General features: G+C 34.7%; 1 protein-coding gene across 1 annotated transcript in view; it reads left to right on the forward strand.

Moving 5' to 3' along the window:
* LOC115222415 (solute carrier organic anion transporter family member 2A1-like) overlaps positions 1-25115 on the forward strand; it is a 58631-nt gene extending 33516 nt beyond the window's left edge. The window contains exons 6-11 of the mRNA XM_036498772.1: positions 3336-3500; positions 5376-5571; positions 8252-8396; positions 14849-15006; positions 17317-17381; positions 24072-25115. Coding sequence (XP_036354665.1) covers positions 3336-3500; positions 5376-5571; positions 8252-8396; positions 14849-15006; positions 17317-17381; positions 24072-24346 — 1004 coding nt within the window. The 3' untranslated portion in view covers positions 24347-25115. The remainder of the gene's footprint in view (positions 1-3335; positions 3501-5375; positions 5572-8251; positions 8397-14848; positions 15007-17316; positions 17382-24071) is intronic.
* Positions 25116-25322: the final 207 nt, after the last annotated feature.

The raw sequence follows: 25322 nt of genomic DNA on the forward strand, positions 1-25322 counted from the left end.
GGTCTCCATTTTTCCATATATGATCAGCTATACCCGATTTATCAATATCTCCTCGTGTCACAGCTTTGCGATGTTCCTCTACCCTTATTTTGAGGGAGCAGCATGTTTCGCCTTTGTGTAACCTACCACAGCTGCATGGGATGGAGTACACGCAGTTTTTAGTTATATTCTCTACTAACCCCAAGATTCCGAGCTTAATTCCAGGCAGTGACCTGAATAATAATAATAATAATAATAATAATAATAATAATAATAATAATAATAATAATAATAATAATAACAACAACAACAACAACAATAATAATAATAATAAATGCCTTGGTGCAGTACCAGGTAGTGGCTATGCCCTGATCCAGTACCAGGCAGTGGCTCTCGTGGCTTCTGATCTTAACTGATTGGAAGTGTTATCATGTACATTGTTTTGTCTTGGTATAAAAGATGGGCTACAGCAAATATTCTGCTCAATACTACAGATTTGCTTGTCAGTTGTTTGATCTTAACCAGTTGACCATGCCCCTTAGTGGCTGACGATACGTGCATCTCTGATCACTAGCAGAAGTAGTGGGAGTGCATCATAGCCATGGGTTGAGATGGATTCTTTGGGGTTTGAATAATTCACCTCTGGAAACATGGGTGTTTCGTTCAACATCCTTAAACAATCCTTATTCAGGGAACTTTTGAGCGGGATGGGTTACTCGATCAGAAGAAAATTCTAACTGGGCCCCACCTGCAAGGTCATGTGCTGTTTATCTTGATATTAGATCACCATGTCGCGCACATATGGTTGTGATGCATGTGCCTGGTGTACCCTTATCAGACGGGCAGTCATAATGGGTATACTGAGGTTCGTATATTTTACTCCAGTGTCACTTTGATGGCATGCACTGCTCTCTCACTCAATAATAATAATAATAATAATGATAATAATAATAATAATAATAATAATAATAATAATAAATAATAATAATAATAATAATAATAATAATAATAATAATAATAATAATAACAACAACAACAACAACAACAACATCGAAAAATACCTTAAGAATGAGAACCTATGTTCGAAATTTCCCCAAGACACCTGATGAAGGCTGGTGGGTATATCAGCCGAAACGTTGTGTTAGCAACAAACAAGATGAAGCCAAATATCCGCCAAATGTAAATAATATAAATAATGTACATAATTCCTCATCTATTAAATATAAAACTGGAACATATTTTTCATATAAAATTAGTGTACATTTATACACAAAAGAGGTGAGCCTAACAGGCCACCTTACAGCAGTCAAAGCCCAAACCACAGTTAAGTGTAATTTCGAAGGGAATGAAAAATAAAAACATCTTCAATAGTTACCCCATATACCTATGTTTCGAACATCAAAAATGACTACCATGTAGTAGATGGTTTCTTGGAATTATAAGCGACAGTAGCATTGTTCTCTATGGGTCCGCCACATTTAGATGGCAAATATACTTCACGATTCCGTGCTGCTACTGTTTACCTCTCACTCAGAGATTTTATTATTGCTGATATATATATATAATTCCCAGGATTCAAGCGGATGAGGTACTTAAATAGCAAAGCACCAAGTTCGGTGATATCACTATCGGATCGTGGTTGGTAGAATCAAAATGGCACTTTGTACTTGTTCTTCAGATGTTCAAGATGCTTAATTCTTATATGTATACACCTTATGAAAACGTTTTGGTTGTTTCATTTTTTGCATGATGTTTCACTTTTACTCATCAATCATATTCTGTCATAAGTTGTGTATTGCGGGGGTGTGCTAGTGTTCCATTCTTGTTTCCTAGTCTATAGTATAAGATGTATAGAGGGACGATGCAGTAACAAGACAACAACATACGTAGGGGAGACAGCACAGAGCATAGGAGAGCGGATACATAAGCATTGGAGGGAACTTAAGAGAAGAGCTCATCGCTTCTTCGCTTCTGTACCAAGACGCCGAGCAGGAACCCGGGGGCTCACTCAACAACATAGAAGTTAAAATCTTGCCCAAACATAGAACAGACGTAACGCTTAGACAAATTACGGAAGCTACACACATAATAGAAGATAAACCTAGCCTGAATAGGAAACTAGAATGGAACACTAGCACACACACCCAACACACCACAACCTATTACAGAATAAGATCCCCATAAACTGATAATAATATGAATATAATACAATACACAGATAAATAAATGGAATTAAATAACTATATACATTAACAAAATTAATTAAATTAATACAAAAAGTTAGAAAGAAAAGAAAAAGTAAGTAGACAAATGAATAAAATAAATAAAAGTAAATTAAAGGGACGTGTATAAACAGGTGATATGCAAGCACATCCCCCCCACACACACACACTTACCAAACATGGACACACAGAGGAATATACGTATGCGCAAATAAAGAAACATACAATAGGAATACAAAATGGCAGATCATTAGTAATGAGAGGCACAAAAAAAGAAAGAAGAAAGCAAAGGACCACTGATGAGGTTATAGAAGTGTGACGAAAGAACTCTGGCCTAAATACAATTAATATAGAATAAAGCTAAAGGAGGTGAACACCATATATATAGTGCGTGTGTTTTTATTGGCTAAACTGACAACATGATCATCCCCAAATACAACAATATATACATATACATACATACATACATACATACATACATACATACATACATACATACATATACATGAACAACGTAGACAAATACTTCTTTATCACACACGACACAACGTAAATTCTTAACCTATTAAAATTATCTACGCTTGGTCACTCAAGGGTTCGTAACCAATAACTGTACTAGACGTTTCAGTTGAAAAAGATGATTCAACGTCCCACCCAATAGTTCTCTGCAATGTTGATAGTGAGTGATAAGAAGTGGTGGTGCAATTTTGAACTTGAAAACTGATTATCCGCACGTCGATATGGTTCTGAAGACTTGTGCAATGCTTTAGTTTAATAACCGTGTGCAAAAGGTTTCTATCCCATGTGATTCTTGGCATCATATAGTGAAAAAGCTTACTTGAAATACTGACTAAACTCCTGTAAGTTATGTCTAAGTCTCAGACATGAAGCACGGGCTCGAAGCAAAAAGATATTGTATCAGCTGGAATGATTTTTATTATATATCAACTCACTCAGTAGCGATGTAGAGCTAAACGGCATCATCAAGACGACTAAAATCTAATCAGACGGCAAAGAGTGAAATGCGAGTTTTCGATAATCTATCAAAATTAAGAGTAGCACAAAAGAGAAAAACAGAAACCTTCCACAGTATTTTTACATGTAATTAAACGTCAAGCTGGTTTTCTTTCGCAGATTTTTTCCGTTCCCTTCGGCGTATATGCCGAAAGAAAAGTTACCTGTTTCTTGTATGTGGCGTCACCTCAAACATTGTGGGTGTTAGTGGAGTGAGTTCATTCGCAGCGAAATATATTGAAACTCAGTATCATCTTCCAGCTTGGAAATCAAATGCAGTTTTGGGTATGTATATAAATATACATAAAAATATACTTAAATACACGCACACGCACACAAACACACACACATACACATCTGTATATATATATATATATACATACACTCTACATACACGCTCTAATAAACTGTCCCTTAATTATTGACTTACCAAAATTTTATTGTTTTTTTCTTGGTTTTACATACTTCTATTATATAATACCCAACTTAAACCACGCCCTGTCTCTTGTAACAAAGTTACAACTACCATCGTACTTATAACAAAATACTCACCCAAGGGCCCTTCTTTCTTCATATCTCTCGATGTTATTACACTATCATGACATACAATCGTAGGTATTTATGTAACTGATCCTCTTGTTATGCTCACCACTAGTGCCGGTTTATAACCTTTTTTTCTGTTTAGAATATTAAAGTTTATCTTTCCTGTACGTCTGACTTTAGGTGGATATAATATAGAAAGCCACACAACAGCGGTATTCGTCTCGAGAAGACATCTCGTATAGATGTATAGGGCTAAAAAATGTACTGAGGAATATCCGTAACAGACGAATATCCTCAAGCAGATTCTGCGCATTAGCTCGTCATCAGTGGTGAGCATCCTCTAAGAAATATTTAGCCTCTGTTGATATACACAAAAAAACAGTGATTACCAATCACTTGTGTTGCAAATAACAGGCAGGCTTGGCAAAATTTCGCTATTAGCAACAGAAGCAATGTCATTTCAAAATAACATTCTGTATACCTTACTTAACGCGGACTTACTGTAGAAAACTACACAGCTGCGGTATTGCTGATTATCACTTACATGCCCTATATAAATTTTCTCAGCTCATTTGAAATTCACCATTTCGTTATGGTTTCACCACACTTTACAATTTAAAGAGCATTTGGATTAATAGAATAAAGACGCGTGGATAATGGTTAGGGCATTCGGCTCACGAGTACCGTATCCCTAACTCACAAATACCCTAGGTCGTGAGTTCGCTTCCCTGCAGCGTGTTGTGTCCTTGAGCAAGACACTTTATTTCATGTTGCTCCACTCGACTGGTAAAAATTAGTAGTACCTGTTTTCCAAAGGGCCGGCCATGTCACATTCTGAGTCATGCTGAATTACCCTAAAAACTATATTAATAGCACGCGTATCTGTGGAGTATTCAGCCACTTGTATGTTAATTTCACGAGCAGGCTGTTCCGTTGATTGTATCAAATGGAACCCACGTCGTCGTAACTGTCGGAATGCTAGTAGCAGATTAACAATATATTTTTATCAATTTCCAGATAAATAATTTTTTTATCCAAACACTTCATGCTGGAGTTCTGTCAACCAGAGAACCAGAGCTATCAATAGCTAACGCATATATGATATGTGTGACATATCTTTTATTTTTTTCTTGCTTCAGTCATTAAACTGCAGCCCTGCTGGGCACTGCCTTGAAGATTTTGATAGACCGAATCGACCTCAGTACTAACTTTATAAAGTCTACTACTTATTCTATCGGTCCCTTTGGCCGAACCGACATAAACACACCAACACCGGTTGTCAAGCTTTGGTTGGGGACAGACACAAAGATACACGCATACATAGATATATATACGACGGGCTTCTTACAGTTTCCGTCTACCAAGTCCACTCACAAGGCTTTAGTCGAACTTTTCTAAGGTAACACGCAATAGGACCGAACCCGGAACTATGTTGTAGGTGAACAAACTTACCACGTCACCACACTCGCGCCTGTAGCAACACCGTATGTCATGATCTGTAAATTACACCTTAACATGAATTATAATAGTAATCTTTTAGCTATAACTTGCTTCAGTCATTGGACTGCATCTATACTGAAGCACCCATCCATTTACTTATCTATTTACGAATTTCAGGAGTCATCAACCTGCTTGCGTTGTCTAGTGGAACGCTTTCAGGTGGAATATTGACATCAAAAGCGAAATTTTCAGCCAGAGGGAGTTTATGGTTCATGACCCTTTGTTACATTTTCGTTGCTCTCATGGGAATGTTGAATTTGATAACTGGTTGTGACAGCGTCGCTATGGTAGGACCAAGTGTCATTCCAAACAGGTAGGTCAGCAGATACGGTGATCGATTCCCGTAAACGATATTATAACATTTTCCCGTATTCTTCTATATTAAATATATCTAATATAGCTAATATATTAGATATAAATATCTAATATTCCCTGACAGCCCTATATCTTCTAGTATATATAAATCCCAATGTGTATGTGTGTATATTGACTGACGCAAACATTTCCACAATTCTCAACCGATTTTCACCAAACTTTACACACACATTACTTATGTACTAAGGATGATCATACACTATAAGATTTTGCCCAGAGCTCCCGCATAAATGGACAAACCAGGAAAAACAGTGGTTTACACGGGATTTTCTCTAATTCGTTGTATGTACCTAGTTTTTTGTATGTAGGGTATTCCATACGTTTTTAATCTACATGGTCGTATATTGGCATTAGAGAATATTTTTAGTGGTTTTCACATTTTTTATTTATTATTTATTTATATGTTGTAATTGTGTATTATTACTTGGTTAGAGAATATTATAAAAGTGAAAGTATCTTGTTTATTTATTTATTTCGACTGTCCACCAGCGAAGGTGATTAAATTGACTAGGAACATAATACGCGATGAATATCCAATACCAAGCAATCTTAATCTCCGTATTCAAACTGCATTGAACGTTAGCAAGTTTATCTTTACCTATTCTGAATTACTTGACAAGTGATTCCCCCTTCACTCTCTTCTATTTGTTAATGCCTTTGTTTACCTACCAATGCGTTCTTTCACTTTAAGGGTGCTTATATACTCATCCATTAGGATATTTCGAACGCGACATCATTTCACTGCGAACTGCTAAAGATTCAAAGCAGTATTCGTGAACTGAAGTAAAACTCTTCGTGTCTTCATTTTTCGTTACCTGAAGTCAAATACATTCCTTTAACTCTGCTACTTTTTGAACGTACCAATCATACTTCTCTCCGAAAAAATAGCTCCCTTTGCTGTCGGATAAAATAAGCTCGCAGAAAGGAAGTTTCAAAGTCTTCCTTCAATTTGCTTACACCATTTATGTGGCTTTTTCTGATAAGAAAAGTTTCGCTTTCATGTAAAACAACTACATTTTGTAGACATTATCCATAATTTACTCCCAAAACACTTCAGTAGCTCTATTTTGCATTGCCTGCAAACTTATAAGTTCTATGATCATTAAAATGCAACGACCTCTGCAATAACTAGCCTTCAATTTGGTCTTCTGTTCCTAGGTTAATCGGAAACCTAGATTGCCGTGCTACTCATAAACCTTCTCGGTAGTTCACTTATTTAGTGAAAAAAATACCACAAAACCAACTTCAATTGTCCAAAGGACGAGTGCATTTGCTAGCTAGATATAAATTATTCTCTATCAGTACTCTTAGATAGTTTAAGTTTTCTCATTCCGACTTATGCTTTCACCTTAGTATAGTGGTTAGCGTACCTGTACTGTTTACAACAGATGCGGCGTTCAGTTCTCACAGGTAATGTCCCCTTCAATTATGCCCCTGTGGTGAATAGAAGAATTTATTATTGTTATTTTGGTTTGGCTCAGGTTTGGTCTTATTCCTGGTAGGATTTTTATGTGGGTAACGGGTTACTACCTGTAACCTTAGGTATCCACAAGTTTTCAGCAGTCTTTCAAGCGCTTAGAACCCTCCTGATAGTGCTTGCTGTCCATGAGAGACAAACTTTCGGTAGGAGCTCTACCAAGCATTCTGTTTCAATCGCCTTCAGCTATTTATCTATATCTTGTATTGCTGTTCCCACCGCACCAATTACTATAAGCACGACCTTTACTGTTCACATGCGCCATTATTATTATTATTATTATTATTTTATTATTATTATTATTATTATTATTATTGAGTGAGAGTGCAGTGCATGCCATCAAAGTGACATTGGGGTAAAACTGGTATTGAGCAGAATATTTGCTGTAGCCCATCTTTTATACCAAGACAAAACGATGTACATTATAACACTTCCAATCAGTTAAGATCAGAAGCCATGAGAGCCACTGTCTGGTACTGCATCAGGGCATTTATTATTATTATCATTATCATTATTATTATTATTATTATTATTATTATTATTATTATTATTATTATTATTATTACTATCATTATTATCATTATTATTATTATTATTATTATTGTTATTATTGAGTGAGCGAGCAGTGCAATCCATGAAAGTGATACTGCGGTAAAATATACGAAGCCCAGTATACACCAGACACATGCATCACAATCATATGTGTGGGACATGGTGGTTTCATATCAAGATAAACAGCGCATGATCTTGCAGTTGGGGTCCAGATAGAACTTTCTTCTGGTCGAGTAGCCCATCCCGCTCGAATGGTCCATGAATAAGGTTTGTTTAAGGATGTCGAACTACTGAGCTTTATTCTCACCACAGGATGCACTTACCCATTATAATAGGCTTAATACTTGTCATTTAACAACATACTGACAACTACACTCGAAGAATACACAGAATGGATGTTTAATATATCTTGCGTAGTGACATTCAAAGGCAAATGAAATTTCATTTGAATTCTGGTATCCAATAAAATTAATTTTAGCAGCCCAGGCTGGGAAATAGTCTTAAAGAAACATACTCCTTTACTTCAATTTTGTAAACTCATGTCGATCTAATTACATGATAAAGAAATATATACTGCTTACTTTTTTAGGGCTACATTCGAGAATGGCACCTTAATTCCACACTGCAAAGAATCTTGCTCCTGCGATGACACAAAGTATTTGCCAATTTGTAGTGAAAATGGTATTAATTATTATTCTCCCTGTTACGCTGGATGCCACAGTAAAAATGAATCTGTAAGTATGATTGTCTCCTTTTGTGTTAATCATTAAATCTTTGGAACAATCATTGTCAGATTCACATCTGCCATAGCAGTTTGTCGTTATGTTGTCAGAAAGTATATGAGAAGTAAACAGAGACGATAGAGTCAACAAGGGAGGCTCCATATGGTTGCTTGCCCTGATGGAGAAAGAAGGCCAAATCAGTTTCATACCGTTTTTTGAAAAAGTGTTGGGATGAAACAAAATGTACTCCCTGACACATTATAATTAAAAAAAAAAGACAGGTTTGTCACGGCTAGAAATCGCTATCACAGCCTACATGCAGTTAAACAACATCAACAATAGCTGTTTCAAATTTTGGTACAAGGCCAGCAATTTTCTGAGAGAGAGAGAGTTAGTCGATTACCTCGACCCGATACTTGACTGGTGCTTATTCTATCGAACCCGAAAGGATTAAAAGGTAAAGTTTGACTGGGTGAGATTTGAGCTCAGAAAGTGAAGACCCAGAAGAAATGCCGCCAAGTATTTTGTCTAACCTGCTAACGATTCTGTCAGATCGCCGTCTTAACAGCATCAGCAATAACAATGACATACATTGCATGCCAGTAATTCCAAACAATATTGGTGTATTGTACATCTCAGTAAGGATCAAATATGGGAGCATCAATACCAAACGGTTTTATTCACCAAACAATAACCAAAAAAACGAAGAAGTGATGGAGATACCGGTCAACTACTTGGGTGAAACCTGTCAAAGAGTATTAAACTGATTAATCCTTTTTTTATATATGGAGCACACGCATATAAATACATGCAGACACACATAAAGACATACAGGTACATAAGCTTTTATATAAGATTATTCTATGAATCCTGCTTCTACTTCCATAACTGTTTGAATTCGGGCTCGGAATCGTTAGCATGTCTGCACTAAAGGATCCTTATTCATTTCCGACATTACCTGGCCAATGGTGGCCTTCAGTAAAGTTGAGGTGTTGTAAGGATATTTTTTTACCTGTTTCAGTCATTTGACTGCGGCCATGCTGGAGCACCACCACCTTGAAGGGCTTAAGTCGAGCAACACGACCCCAAGACTTACTTTTTCAAAGCCTATTGCTTATTCCATCGGCCACTTTTGCTGAACCACTAAGTTACGGAGACGTAAACACACCAACATCGGTTGTCAAGCAGTGGTGGTGATAACAAATACAGACACTGACACACAATATGTGTGTGTGTATGTATATATATATATATATATATATATATATATACATACACACACACACATATATATATATATACATACACACACACATATATATATATATATATATATATATATATGTGTGTCATCCAAGGAATTGAAATTTTTACCATTAAGACTATTCTGTAGAGACCTGAATAAGTGGAAATCCGAAGGAGCAATATCTGCTGAATATGGAGGTTGGGGCAACACATCCCAGCCGAGCCGCAGCAATTTTTGTTTGGTTCCCAAAGAAACGTGCGGTCTTGCATTATCATGTTGGAATACAACACCTTTCCTGTTGGCCAATTCTGGACGTTTCTCTTGAATTGCTGCTTTTAAGTCATACAGTTGTGTACAGTATTTCTCAGAATTAATTGTTTGGTTACTTGGGAGAAGCTCATTGTACAGAATTCCTTTCCAATCCCACCAGACACAAAGCAAGATTTTTTTAGAGTGAAGAGCCACTTTTGGGCTGGTTAAGGGTGGCTCATGTCACTTACTCCAGGGTCGCTTTCTCTGAACATTTCGGTAGATAATCCATTTCTCATCACCTGTCAATATTTGCTTTAAAAAAGGCACGTTTTCATTCCGTTTATAAAGCGAATCAGAGATGGAAATGCGATCCAAAAGGTTCTTCTCAATCAACTCATGTGGTACCCATACATCGTAGTGATTTGTGTACCCAAGCTTTACTAGGTGCTCATAAACGACGGATTTTGATAGGTTGAGACTTTCTGCCAATTCTCGGGTTGTGCAATGTGTGTTATTCTCAATTAATGACTTGATTTGGTCATCATCTGTAGTGGATGGTCTGCCTGATGGCTCTTTATCAATAAGGCTACAATCTCCAGCTCGGAACCTTGCGAACCACTTCTGTACAGTTCTTTCGGAGAAATAAACATCACCGTAAACTGCGTACATTTCTTTGGTTGCTTGTGAGGCATTTTTCCTTTACGGAAAAAGAAAATTATCAAGTGCCGAAAATGAACTTTCTTATCTTCCATTTTAAAGAGTTACAGAATTAATACAGGTTATAGGAATATAAACCTTCTTCCACGAAAAGATAACATTATAAATATTATATTAATATAATATTATAATATTATAAATATTATAGATATCATTCCAAAAATATCTATGAAATAAAAAATATGAAATGAAAAATTCCTAAGTAAAAACGTATAACTTATTGTTTATAAAATTATTTGCGAAAAAGGTACTTGTTATTATCATTATTATTATTGTTATTATTATTATTATTGTTTTTGTTGTTGGTGGTGGTGGTGTTGTTGTTGTTGTTGTTGTTGTTGTTGTTGTTGTTATTAAATTAATAGTACTAGAAATATAATAAGAACTTTTAGTTATACTAAAACATTTTTACAATCTAAATCACAGATATAATAATTATAAAATAATAATAATTAACTAAATGTACGTATCTAAATTATCATTAACAAATAAAAAATTAGAAATTCATATTTAACAATCAATACTTATATAGAGTACATTAATATTTCTTAAATAAAAATGTCTATTTATCTCTCCAAAAGGTGTATAATGAACTATAAAATTTCAAAACGAAAAACGTATTACTTAGCGTTTATAAATTTACTCGTGAATACTTGGCTTAAAGAAATAGAACAAACAGATGGAAATATAAATTTTATCAATGAAAACTACAAATATATTTTAGCTTTAACAAAAAATGAGAATAAAATCTCTAAGAGAGAATAAAATATCTATCCATTGTTTGAATTGCACAATAGTGTTTTTCTCTAATTAATATATATATATATACATATATATATATATATATATATATATATATATATATATATATATATATATATATATATATATATATAGGTGTGTGTATATATATATATGTGTGTGTGTGTCTGTGTGCGTAAGGTATGAGTAACAGTTTTCGTGATACTTCTGCTGCTTTTAAATAAAATATATTACTCTACCTCTGGTATTTGAGTACTCTCTTTTTTCCACCTTGTTTTACATTTATGTGCTTACTTCGGTATATATATATATAATATATATATATATATATATATATATATATATATATATATAAGATAGAGAGTAGGGTTAAAAAACCAGATCACCTAGTCATCCTTATAGAGAATACCACAGGAAAGAGTAACTGATTCCGAAAATGGTAAAGGTAGAATTATAAATTATTAAGGCGGCTATTTAGAATCAATAAACATGTACAGTTGTCACTAAAGTGACGGAGGATGCTAGTAAGCACCAGCATTGCTAGGAATAATATATACATATGTGTATGTATATATTTCAATCGTCAATAATTGTGACTAAAGCTGCTGGATAATACCAATATTTGCTAGAAATAAGAGTTAAAACACTTAGAACTGCAAGGAAGCACATTCTTATTTACTGACTAGGGCGATAACCGCCCCATTAGCGAAACTGGAATCACTTGGACTAGACCAGGTTCGTCTGTAAATTGCAGACTTGTTATTTTGTAATATATATATATATATATATATAGGTGTGTGTGTGTGTGTGTGTGTGTGTGTACATATACATTTATTTATATATTTATATATATATATATATATATATGTATATATATACATATACATTTATTTATTTATATATATAATATATATATATATATATATATATAATATATATATATATATATATATATATATATATATATATATATATATTATATATATATATATATATATATATATATATATATATATATTCTTTTAGTTTTCGTCAACCAAATCCACTCACAAGGCTTTAGTTGGCCTGAGGTTATAGTAGAAGACACTTGCTCAAGGAGCCACGCAGTGAGACTGAACCCGGAACCGTGCAGTTGGAAAGCAAGCTTCTTACCACACAACCATGCCTGCGGCTATCGATTAGCCTCTATTTAAACAAATCTAGTTGTCTATGGCATGTAAATCTGGCACATTTGATGGTCACAAGTTTGGTGTTTACATGATCTTAAAGATCATGTTTGACATCCATTCTCGGTTTACATGGTCTTCGAGAGAAGGTTTTGAGTTTTGTTGTCGTTACTGCATACTTTATCCAACCATGACTTCCCAAATCTCCTGCACCTCAACGTATCGGGTAGCATTAATTCTAGAACCCACTGAAAAGACAGAGATGATATGACATGACCTTCGTTACTCACCACTCCCCAAATCATCACAGTCGCTGGAAACTTAGTGTGCAACACTCTGAAAAGATATCCGATCCGATGGATCTGCATATAATCATCTGTCATTATTTTGGTTAGAATAAGGTGGTGAACTGGCAGAATCGTTATCAATATTTCACCTGTATCTACGTTCTAAGTTCAAATTCCGCCGAGGTCGACTTTCCCTTTTATCCTTTCGGGGTCGACAAATTAAGTACCAGTTAAACACTGGGGTCAATGTAATCGACTAGTCCCCTCCCCCCCAATTTTCAGGCCTTGTACCTATAGTAGACAGGATTATTTCGGTTAGTATAAGGCGGCGAGCTGACAGAACCGTTAGTGCGCTGGATGAAATGCTTAGCACTATTTCGTCCGCCGCCACGTTCTGAGTTTAAATTCTGCCCAGGCAGACTTTAAGACTCCTTTAGAAGTCGATAAAATAAGTACCAATCGAAAACTGGGATCTATGTAATCGACTCATCCCCTCTCTCAAAATTGCTGCTGTTGTTGCAAAATTTGAAACCATTTTTCGGTTAAAACTTTGGCCTTGACCGAAGTGTTTCTCATCAGAGAAAAGCTAAATCGTGCCATGTTTGTGAGTGTTTCCGTGTGGTTTTTGCAATCATGAATTGGCTTCTCTTCAGTACATACGGTTTTTATCAAATGTCATCGTGCACCACAGTTCTGATTGGCCACTGCAACACTGATGTTCTTTAGAGATAACCTTCATTGGGTTTCCTTGAACATCATCGAGAATTCCAGTCTTCTAATCCCTCACAAATTTTGCGTAAAAATCTTGCAACATATAAAAGAATTGGAGATTTCTAAATCGCTGTGTTCCACGCTTATGGCAACAGTGGCAGCATTTCATTTCATTCTTTGTGTTTGCATTTTATCTGACAGGTGTTATCTGAAAAAATAAGAAAAGATTTTTAATTGGTTTGAAAGAGTAATATACGGATATTTAAATGTCTTCAGATACACCCCTCGAACTTCGGGTATATGTATATACATATACATATATGAATGTATATGTGCATATGATGATCTGGATATGCCCCGGATGCTGCAAAGAGCCTGCCTCCCTTGTCAGTCATAAGATAAGTGCTTTATCGTGGTTAAGAGTTGCTTTGACTATTATTTCTTTCAATACAGGTGCTAACTAGTACCCTCAGTCACTTTTGTGCGTGCCAGTTTAAGAATTATATATGTATACACGTATATATATACGTATATAAATATTTCTTTACTACCTACAAGGGGCTAAACACAGACAGGACAAACAAAGACAGAAAATAGGGATTAAGTCGATTACATCGACACCAGTGCGTAACTGGTACTTAATTTATCGACTCCGAAAGGATGAAAAGCAAAGTCGACCTCGGCAGAATTTGAACTCGGAACTTGGTATATATACGTATATATACCAACAGATATATACGCACACAAACACGTGCACACACACACACACACACACACACACACATGCACACACACACACACACATACATACATACATACATACATACATACATACATACATACATACATACATACATACATACATACATACACACACACATATATATATATATATATGCCACTCTCGTCTTTGTCATCAGCAAGAAAAATAACGCTGTTGATATCAGGAAAACATCATCGCACCTCAGATCTTATACATGAGCAATATTCAACTAAAACCATCACAATCGCTCCATATTTTAGAGCCTCAGTATCTTCGAAGGTCTCCCCTGACAAAAAGATTATTCTAATGTAGCATTTTCTAATCTTTCTTTTGAGATCAAGAAATTACTTTAGCTTCACCTGAGCCTTTTAGAGTGTATTGCGCTAAAGTGCTTAGGTGAGATCCACATTGGAATTCCTTCTCTCGCAGACAGTTGAATCTCGCGTAAAAGCTCCTTTTTTAGCTAAGCATCATTTTAGATAAATATCAATGTGTTCCATAAAATATTTCTTGCTCTAATGGAGAAGCTTTTAATTTTGCTTCCTTTTTCTACTTTGCAGACATACAGTGATTGCAGATGCATTTTTAATTCAACATATGCAACCCCTACAATCTGTGAGACTGGCTGCAGTAATATCATCTATTATGCAATCATAGCCGTTTTGAAATTTTTCTTTGGAACCATGAAAATAGTTCCATACTATATCGGTATCATCAGGTAAATGTTTTAATTGTTATTTTTTAATCCATTCAATTTATGTTTCTCGCTAAATCTACAGGATTTTTGTTTTCATTCACTCTATTTTCTCTTATTTCTTTCTGTTGAAGAGCGTAGGCTCGAAACGTAAAAGACTTTTTCATTTTCCCGTGTGTCAAATTAAATAACTTGCTTGTTGTTCATACACCTGTCTTCGTATTTCGTTTTTCTGTAAATTTCATCTAAACATATTTATAAAAACAATTTACGTTAATTTGGTGGGTTACACTATACTTTTGTGGAGTACAAATTTATTATTCTTAAACAAGAATAACAGTGACATCGAAATCATTCTCAATATCAGGTTAAGAATTATATATATAAATATATATATATCAGAATTTTTTGCGTAATGAGATAAAAAATATACATATATACATATATATATATACATATATATATATACATATATATATATACATATATATATATACATATATATATATATACATATATATATACATATATATATATACATATATATATATATTATATATATATATATATATGTACATACATATATATATATATATATATAAATATAGATACATACATGCATACATACATACATATACGTACATATATGCGTATATATATATATATATATATATATATATTTATATATATATATGTATAATATATACATGTGTGTGCGTGCATGTGTATGTATGTGTATGTGTGTGTGTGTGTATGTGTGTGTGTGTGTATTCCTTTATTCTTTATTCCCTTATTCATCCTTTCGAAGCTTCACTCTGTTGCTATTCAGAATGTTATGAGATTGAAGCCTTAACTGCAAGTGAATGGGACTCCACTATATTATTGTTATTGGGCCTATTTTTATTTTGCTTTTGTGTGGTATGAAAATGTGCTTTGTATTGAGTTTATTTTTATATTGCTTTTTTTGTTTTCATTTTGCCGACGATATTTTAGTTAGAACTCATTGGCATCTCTAAAACAATCTCTTAAATTTTGCTATCAGATCCAAGAGGTTTGCTTTCATTCCTTTGCGAACCTTGAACCACCGTGTTCCAAATTATTCTAGTTCTACCATTGTTATATTAAGTTTGAACTCTACTTGAAACGGAAATTTTACGGAAGCCTGTCATATATGTATATAAATGTGCTTCTATAACGGTATCTATTTAGTTTACCGGTCTAAGCCACCGTCTAGCAGAGTTACATTAAATCAAAACCTAGTTTTCTAATCTCTAATTTTCGATAGGGTACGATAAATATGAACAAGATGATAGTAAGTACTGAGGTCAATATGATTGACTAAAACCGTTGCAGGTGATGTCCCATTATGGCTGCAATCCAATGACTGAAACTAGCAAATGGATGAGAGAAAAAGAATAACCCAATGAAATGTATAAAGCCACTCATTCGGCTGAGTCTCCGATAATATCCTCTCTTACCAAGACTGGACGCCTAGAAATGGAAATGAAGAGGTTTGCTGTTTCCTGGTGTTGACTACGTAAGCAACATGTGAAATCCATCCTCTGTTTAGTTACTTTGCTTTTGCAAATATTTGTAATCAGTTATTGGTAAAATAATATTTTACCAGGTTAAATGCTTAGTGATCTTTAGTTCAGTTCCTTTACATTATAGCTATAAATTCCGTAGTTGTCGACTTACTTATTCATATATTTGTCCCCTTTGTGTCTTGTTGTGTCTTTTCATTATTGGTTTTACTAAACAGAGATTCGGTAGAGTAGTTAAACCCATGACAAATGTCTTGCGTATTTGTTTGGATTCCCTTCGCTCTGAGTACAAATGCTGACAAGGTCAACCATGAATTTCAATATATGCGGAAGTTATAAAATAAAATGACAGTGGATTCGGAGAATTGTTAGACTTTCGGCCGAAGTGGCTTGTAGTTTTTGCACTTTCTTTGTCTTTCACGTTCTGTTTTCTTAAGCGGCAGGCACCACCACCTAGTCATTGGGTGCTCTGATGCAGGTATTCAGACCAAGGCTCCGGTTTGTGGATGATTTCCTCCCTTTCTCACATAAGTCATGGAAAAATAAAGTGTCTCGGGTACTGCCCTGATTTCCTTGTCTCAGTGACCAAAACACTTTGAGAGAAAGCTTCATTTATGTCTATTTTGGGCGTTCCACACTTCAGTTTCTATATATTACTATATAAGCAGATATCAGTCGGAATGCCCTGATGTAAATGCTAGATACATGAGAAGAGATCAGTGAAAGTACTACACTCCTTTCCCAAGAAGTTGTAGTTTTACAGCGTGAGCACCCTTTTTTTTTTTTTCAGAATTGCTGGAGACAAAGACAAGAGTTTGGCTTTAGGTCTTTCGTCATTTTCAATTTCCCTTATTGGTAAGTAAAACATAGCTTTTAGAATTTCCACATTCTTTTTTTACTCTTTTCTATTTTATAATGTTTTTTAATTTCTAATTTCTGATATAATTTTTCGATGAACCGAACCAACCTACACCGTTTGTCAAGCTGTGGTGGGACAAAAACACAAAAGCACACACGCGCATAAACACATATATACATAGATATACACATACCTACATATATGCATGCATGCATACATATATGCATGCTTAGCCCCCTCCTATTTATCATAGTCCTCCAGGCAATTACGAAGGAATTCAAGACAGGATGCTCCTGGGAGCTCCTCTATGCTGATGACCTTGCTCTAATTGCTGAGTCACTATCAGAACTGAAGGATAAGTTTCAGGTGTGGAAGCAAATATTAGAATCGAAGGGCCTTAGAGTCAATCTAGCTAAAACCAAAGTCCTAATAAGTAGGAAGGTAGACAAATCACAAACGCCTTCAGGTAGATAGCCCTGCTCGATCTGTAGAAAAGGTGTAGGTAGAAACTCTATAAGATGCACCAAGTGTAAGCTATGGACACATAAGAGGTGCAGCAATGTCAAAGGAAGGCTAACCAGGAAGATAGTTTTTGTATATGGCAGATGCTCAGGAGCAATAAACACTGAAAATGCTCTGAGACCAACTTCTGCCACATTCCAAGGAGAAAAACTAGAAATAGTTGATAGCTTCTGTTACCTAGGTGACCAAGTCAGTAGCGGGGGCAGATGTGCTGAAAGTGTAACTGCTAGAGTAAGAATAGCTTGGGCAAAGTTCAGAGAGCTCTTACCTCTGCTGGTGACAAAAGGCCTCTCGCTCAGAGTAAAAGGCAGACTGTATGACGCGTGTGTACGAACAGCCATGCTACATGGCAGTGAAACATGGGCCATGACTGCTGAGGATATGCGTAAGCTCGCAAGAAATGAAGCCAGTATGCTCCGATGGATGTGTAATGTCAGTGTTCATACTCGACAGAGTGTTAGTACCTTGAGAGAAAAGCTGGACCTAAGAAGCATCAGTTGTGGTGTGCAAGAGAGACGTTTGCGCTGGTATGGTCATGTGGCGAGAATGGATGAAGATAGTTGTGTGAAAAAGTGCCACACCCTAGCGGTTGAGGGAACCTGTGGAAGAAGCAGACCCAGGAAAACCTGGGACGTGGTGGTGAAGCACGACCTTCACTTTAGGTCTCACTGAGGAAATGACTAGAGACCGAGACCTTTGGAAGTATGCTGTGCGTGAGAAGACCCGGCAGGACAAGTGAGACCATAACCCGTGGCCTCTACACGGGATGTAGCCAGTCCACTTATGCATACCTTTCCTTCTTGGGACACAAAACTCTACTTGTGAAGACCTGTTGAGGCAAGTGAGAATCGAAATCGATCAACATCAATGGAAATTGCAGCTGTGATACCAGTACCGGTGGCACGTAAGAGAACCATCCGAACGTGGCCGTTGCCAGCGCCGCCCCGACTGTCCCCGTGCCGGTGGCACATAAAAAGCACCATCCGATCGTGGCCGTTTGCCAGACTCGTCTGGCACCTGTGCCGGTGGCACGTAAAAAGCACCCACTACACTCACGGAGTGGTTGGCGTTAGGAAGGGCCTCCAGCCGTAGAAACATTGCCAGATCAGACTGGGCCTGGTGCAGCCTCCTGGCTTCCCAGACCCCAGTTGAACCGTACAACCCATGCTAGCATGGAAAGCAGACGCTAAACGATGATGATGATGATATATAAAAGTATGTAAGTATGAATGCATGTGTATGTATGTATAGTTCGTCCTTTAAATTGGAGTAATTTCCAAAGATTTCTAACGTTGTTTCTTCATACTTTACTTTTGAATTTACTAGTGTAAATTTATGTAGATATGAAAACTTATATAGAAATATTAAGTATATGATTTAACTTATTTACACAGTTCAACAAATTCATTCATATTTATATAAATTGAAGAGATTAGATGTTAAAATGGGTATTAGTTTTTATTACTCATGTCCCTATACAATTGTTTCGTACAGAAAGACACGATATTCTTATCACAAAATCTGAGTTGTCAGAAAGTACTCGTCGGTAGCTTATATAAAAACTAAAAAAACCTTAGAATTACATAGGCATGGTGTCCTTAATCATTTTGTAATGTGCTCTTGTTCTTGGAGTCATATCTATTTAAACAAGACTAAAAAAATATAAATGGGTGCTCATATATATAATGATATTAAAATATTAAAGGCTGACATTCTCTCTATAAATTTTTATACATGAGCTAATTTAAACTTCCGTAAATGAAAATAAAATAACTGGTGAAGACAATGAAATAAGGAAGTAAAGAATTTTCAAATTCAAGAAACTAAGATTTATATTTAACCGTCAGTTATCAATACAACTTAACAAGTAATTAGAAAATTTTTTAATTGTAATCAATAATAATTTCGTCTCATTAAAATTTATAATTAAAGTGTTTGTTGGAAATAATGGGTCTAATATTTATAGAAAAGAATAAGTGTAATATTTCGGAATTTATGATCTAGTAAACAAAGTAGAGAAATATTTGAAGATGTAGGGGTAGATACTAAAACGGTTAAAAAATAAAGGTAAAACTGAAGATGAGAGGGACTTTATTTGCTTTATCAACTGCTAAACGTATATAATAATCCAATGGAGTGGTATAGAAAAGTTATTTTTAATAATATCGAAAACAAATTGTTTATAATTGTAGAGAAATTTATCATAGAAAACCTAAAGAATAAAGTTATATGATTTTGATGTAGTGTAAGGGAGATAACAATTAATGGAAAAAAATGGAGTCATTTTTTTTCTATAAAACTAAAATGTAAATAGATTCACATCAGATATACATGAATATGCACCCTCAAAATTTTATGTGTTTTGCATATCTTTATACCTAACTTTATACGTATACATACCGATACAGTCATATATATATATATATATATACGCATGATTTTTGTATATAGAAAAGTACACACCAATAAATATTTACGTATACATACATATATGTATATGAACAGCTACAAACAGATATCTATATAGACGATGATGCATATACTAATACATCCATACACACTAATACCCTGGTATATACCCTTATACGTACAACACTCACACAAATGTACACTTGAGTTCGTAAATAATGCTTATATACCGACCCGAAGGCATATATGGCCATATAAGTTTACATACGTACATATATACATTATAAAGATTATTAAGATTATTAAAAAATTATCAAAAAATTATAAAGATTATTAAGATTATTACAAAATTATCAAAAAATTATCAAAAAAGTATAAAAATATTATAAAAATTTATAAAAAATTATAAAAAGATTTATAAAAGTAATTGATAAAAATTTAATAAAAATCTATTGAAAAGATTTATTAAAAAGGTTTATAAAGATTATTGAAATTTTATAAGGATTATAAAAAAAATTATTAAAATAATTATAAAAATAATTTATAAAAATTACTTAAAAATTCTAAAAATTTGTATATATGGTTAGTGGATAGTACAACATGACATTTAGGTATATATTATATATACTTAGATACACATTCATATATACGTGCAAATATATACATAGATATACGTATATACAAAATATACACATTTACAATTGGAAATAAAATACATTAAAGTGCATACACACACACACACTCACACACACACACACACACACACACACACACCACACACACACACACACACACACACACACACATATATATATATATATATATATATATAAGTAATAATGTACATAGATTGGTACATATATTTATACAAATATACATACATATACATGCGCATACATATACATACGCACATTACATACACGTAAATACATACACATTAAAACAGATATATACCAATACTTATATACTCATACACACGCAAAAGTATATACATATTTAGATACACATATGCGCATATTGGCATATACATACACACTTGCAAAAAGATATTTAAGTAAGCATATAGACATATACACACACATATCCATATATATTAGTACATACATATATGTCCACATATACATACATGCCCATCATTATTATCATTATTAAATAATATTAAATAATATTATTAAATAATATTATAATGTTATTTTAGATTAATAAAGAGGTATTTAGTGTGATATTAAATAATATTAAATAACATTATTATCATGCTATTTTGTCGTGTGTGTATATATATATATATATATATATGACAGAATCCTCAAGGACATACTCTACGGAGAGCTTGCTAGGGGTACTAGGTCTGTGGGAAGACCGTTCCTACGTTACAAGGATGTTTGCAAAAGGGACATGAAGGCCTGCAACATCAATATTAGCAATTGGGAAGCAGTTGCCAGCAACCGTGGAGATTGGCGACGTACCGTAAAAGAAGGAACACAAAGGAGTGACAGAGAGAGAGAGGAGAAATGGAAAGACAAGAAAAGACGTCAACAAGAAACTATGACATTACAACCAGATAGGCAAAGTCTTCGGTACATTTGCGGCACCTGCCAGAGGGAGTGTTTGTCTAGGATAGGACTACACAGCCACAGCAGGAGATGTATTAGGACATGAAATGTAAAAGCCGGACTAGATTATTTTATGCGCAACTCCATTGTCTCCCGAGACAAAAAGGATGCCAACAACAACTATATATATATATATATATTATATATATATATATATGACAGAATCCTCAAGGACATACTCTACGGAGAGCTTGCTAGGGGTACTAGGTCTGTGGGAAGACCGTTCCTACGTTACAAGGATGTTTGCAAAAGGGACATGAAGGCCTGCAACATCAATATTAGCAATTGGGAAGCAGTTGCCAGCAACCGTGGAGATTGGCGACGTACCGTAAAAGAAGGAACACAAAGGAGTGACAGAGAGAGAGAGGAGAAATGGAAAGACAAGAAAAGACGTCAACAAGAAACTATGACATTACAACCAGATAGGCAAAGTCTTCGGTACATTTGCGGCACCTGCCAGAGGGAGTGTTTGTCTAGGATAGGACTACACAGCCACAGCAGGAGATGTATTAGGACATGAAATGTAAAAGCCGGACTAGATTATTTTATGCGCAACTCCATTGTCTCCCGAGACAAAAAGGATGCCAACAACAACTATATATATATATATATATATATATATATATATATATATATACATACATAGTATGTATGTATGTATGTATGTATGTATGTATTATACGACGGGCTTCTTTCAGTTACCGTTTACCAAATCCATTCACAAAGCTTTGGTCTGTAATCACAACGTTCGAAATAATGCTTTGATCTAAAATAGCAAATTCTACAGAGAATTGGCTTTTGATTAATTATTTGTGTAGTTCATTCTGTCCATATTGACAGCCTCTTCTCTTTTTTTATCTTGGCTGGCCCTTGACACCGAGAAAGACGATTCCGCAGTTTCTTACTGAACGATCTGCACAGATGATCTGCTGTTTATAGTGATGAGGTGTTTGTATTGCACATAAGCTCGCTCTTCCATCAAATCTACTTTGCCTGTTCAGGCACACTGCATGCTACATGTTAGATGTAAAAGTGATTACAGAACAACTTGTAAGGATGTGTTTTGCTCGAGCACACAATGCGCTGCCCGGCATAGGAATCGAAACCACAATCTCGCGATCGTGAGTGCAACACTCTAGCCACTAGGTTACACGCCTCTATTCAACAACAAATACACAACTTGAACCAAGAAATTAACTCTGTCTAAATAGTAAAAAATAGCAAAATCAGAAGAAACAAGTGATTGTCTTTGTCGACTTATAGTAATGTAAATAGTCGAAACAGTGGAAGAATGAGGAAGAAGAAAATGATAACGTTTCCGGCAGAAGAATTAGTAATCTGACCCAAAAATGGTTTTATATGAAATGTTGGTCTTCCCTTTTTGCTCGCGGTATACCACGTATCCCACTGTTTGAACTATTGTTACTCCAATTAACTAATGAGGGAACCTCCACGTAATCACTTGCCTGCAAGAAATAGCTGTCAAATTTCCTTCAAATCATGCATTATTACTATCATAAAAGAAGGATACGATGGATATTGTAGTCCTACAAAAATATTCTGACGGGATGGCAGAGTTGGAATGATTTTTAGCAAGGGTTTATTTTTTTCCATATCAGGTTTAACACTGTGGTAACAACAACAATAATTGGAGAGCTCCCACGCAGTTACTCTGCCTTATATAATTAGCCACCAAACTAATCCCTCTACTTAGTAAAATCTACTATCTTAAAACAGAAGAGAAACGCTAAAACTGTGTTTCTCACAGAAGGTAGCCCTACAAAGATTAAAAACAGGACTGACAAATTGACCAGGCAGTTCAGCCAGTATTATTTTATATTATTTTATATTATTTTATATTTTACCACGCCGGACAAATTGTCAAACGGCATTTCGTCTACCTTTTCATTCTGAGCTCAAAAGCCGCCAAGGTCGACTTAACTTTTCTTCTCCTTTAGTGGGATCGATGAAATAAGTAATAGCTGAACATTGTAATCGACTTACATCCATCCCTAAAATTACAGGTCTTGTACGAAAATTTGAAATCATTATGTTATATTGTATTATATTGTATTATATTGAATTGTATAGTATTGTATAATGTATATCATCGTTTATAATTATCTGCTATCTATTCACCAGGTTGGATGTCTGGGCCCGTTTTCTTTGGACTGATTATCGATACTACATGTTTGATGTGGTCGTCTTCTGATGGAGGCAGCAGAGGATCATGTGTTCTGTATGACACCGACAAAATGAGGACTGCAATATTTCTAACCGAAGGTGGACTTACGTGCCTGGCTTCATTTTTTTGTATGCTAGCTTTAATTTGTCATATAAGATCGCAAAAGCAGACAAAGAAAGAAGAAATAGCAAATGAAAAGTTAGAAGTAGAAAATGAAGCACCTCAAATGTAATTCCTTTTGGATAATCCGTTCTAATATATCCTAATTCATAAAGCAACTATTATTATATCGATTATATGTGTGTGTTTATGTGTGTGTGTGTGTGTGAGTGCGTGCGTGCGTGCGTGCGTGTTTGTATGTATGTGTGCATGTACATTGATGACGTATATAAGAATATATACATTTTAAACAATGGAATATATTTTATAATGTGAGGAAGAAGTCTGAAGTTTTGTGGCGAATTAATCATCAGAGAGAAAATACACTGATGAAGGATATTGTCTGAAACGTTGGACTTTTCTTCTTCGCCGTCGCATAACATTTATTCCATTCTTTTAAGTATTTGTATCTACTATTTGCTAAAGCAAACCCACACCAAAATCCACACTTTTTACCATTTTTCAGTGTTATATATTTCCCTCTATTTAACTCTTTCATATCGCCTCTGCTGAAGGGATATCTCTAATATCTCTGAAACAGCTGTAACACTACCTTTCTCTAACTCTACTTTTTCCCTCTATTTAACTCTCTTCGACAGAACTTTCCTTGGATAACAGAACTACAATTGCAACATCAAGCTTATATTTTAATTTTTATTCTCTTATTTCCCTTTATACTTCTTATATCTCTCCCTTTCCAAAATAACTTCTTATATTGAACTCTACTATTTCCTTCTATTTAACTCTTTCATATCGTCTCTGGTGAAGGGATATCCCACATATCCCTGAAGCAGCTGTAAGACTACCTTTCTCTTTATAAATGTCCTAGAAATTTCACACTGCCTTGGCTTTGTTGTCTCATTTTATTTAACACACACACACACACACATACACACACACACACACACATATATATATATATATATATATATATATATATATATATTATATATATATATATATATATATATATATATATATATATATATATCGCTAAGGCATTGTGAGACGAATAACCTAGTAAAGAACTTGACTTTCTCACATTGGTA

Source organism: Octopus sinensis, linkage group LG2 (assembly GCF_006345805.1).
Source record: "Octopus sinensis linkage group LG2, ASM634580v1, whole genome shotgun sequence".
Classification (NCBI taxonomy): domain Eukaryota; kingdom Metazoa; phylum Mollusca; class Cephalopoda; order Octopoda; family Octopodidae; genus Octopus; species Octopus sinensis.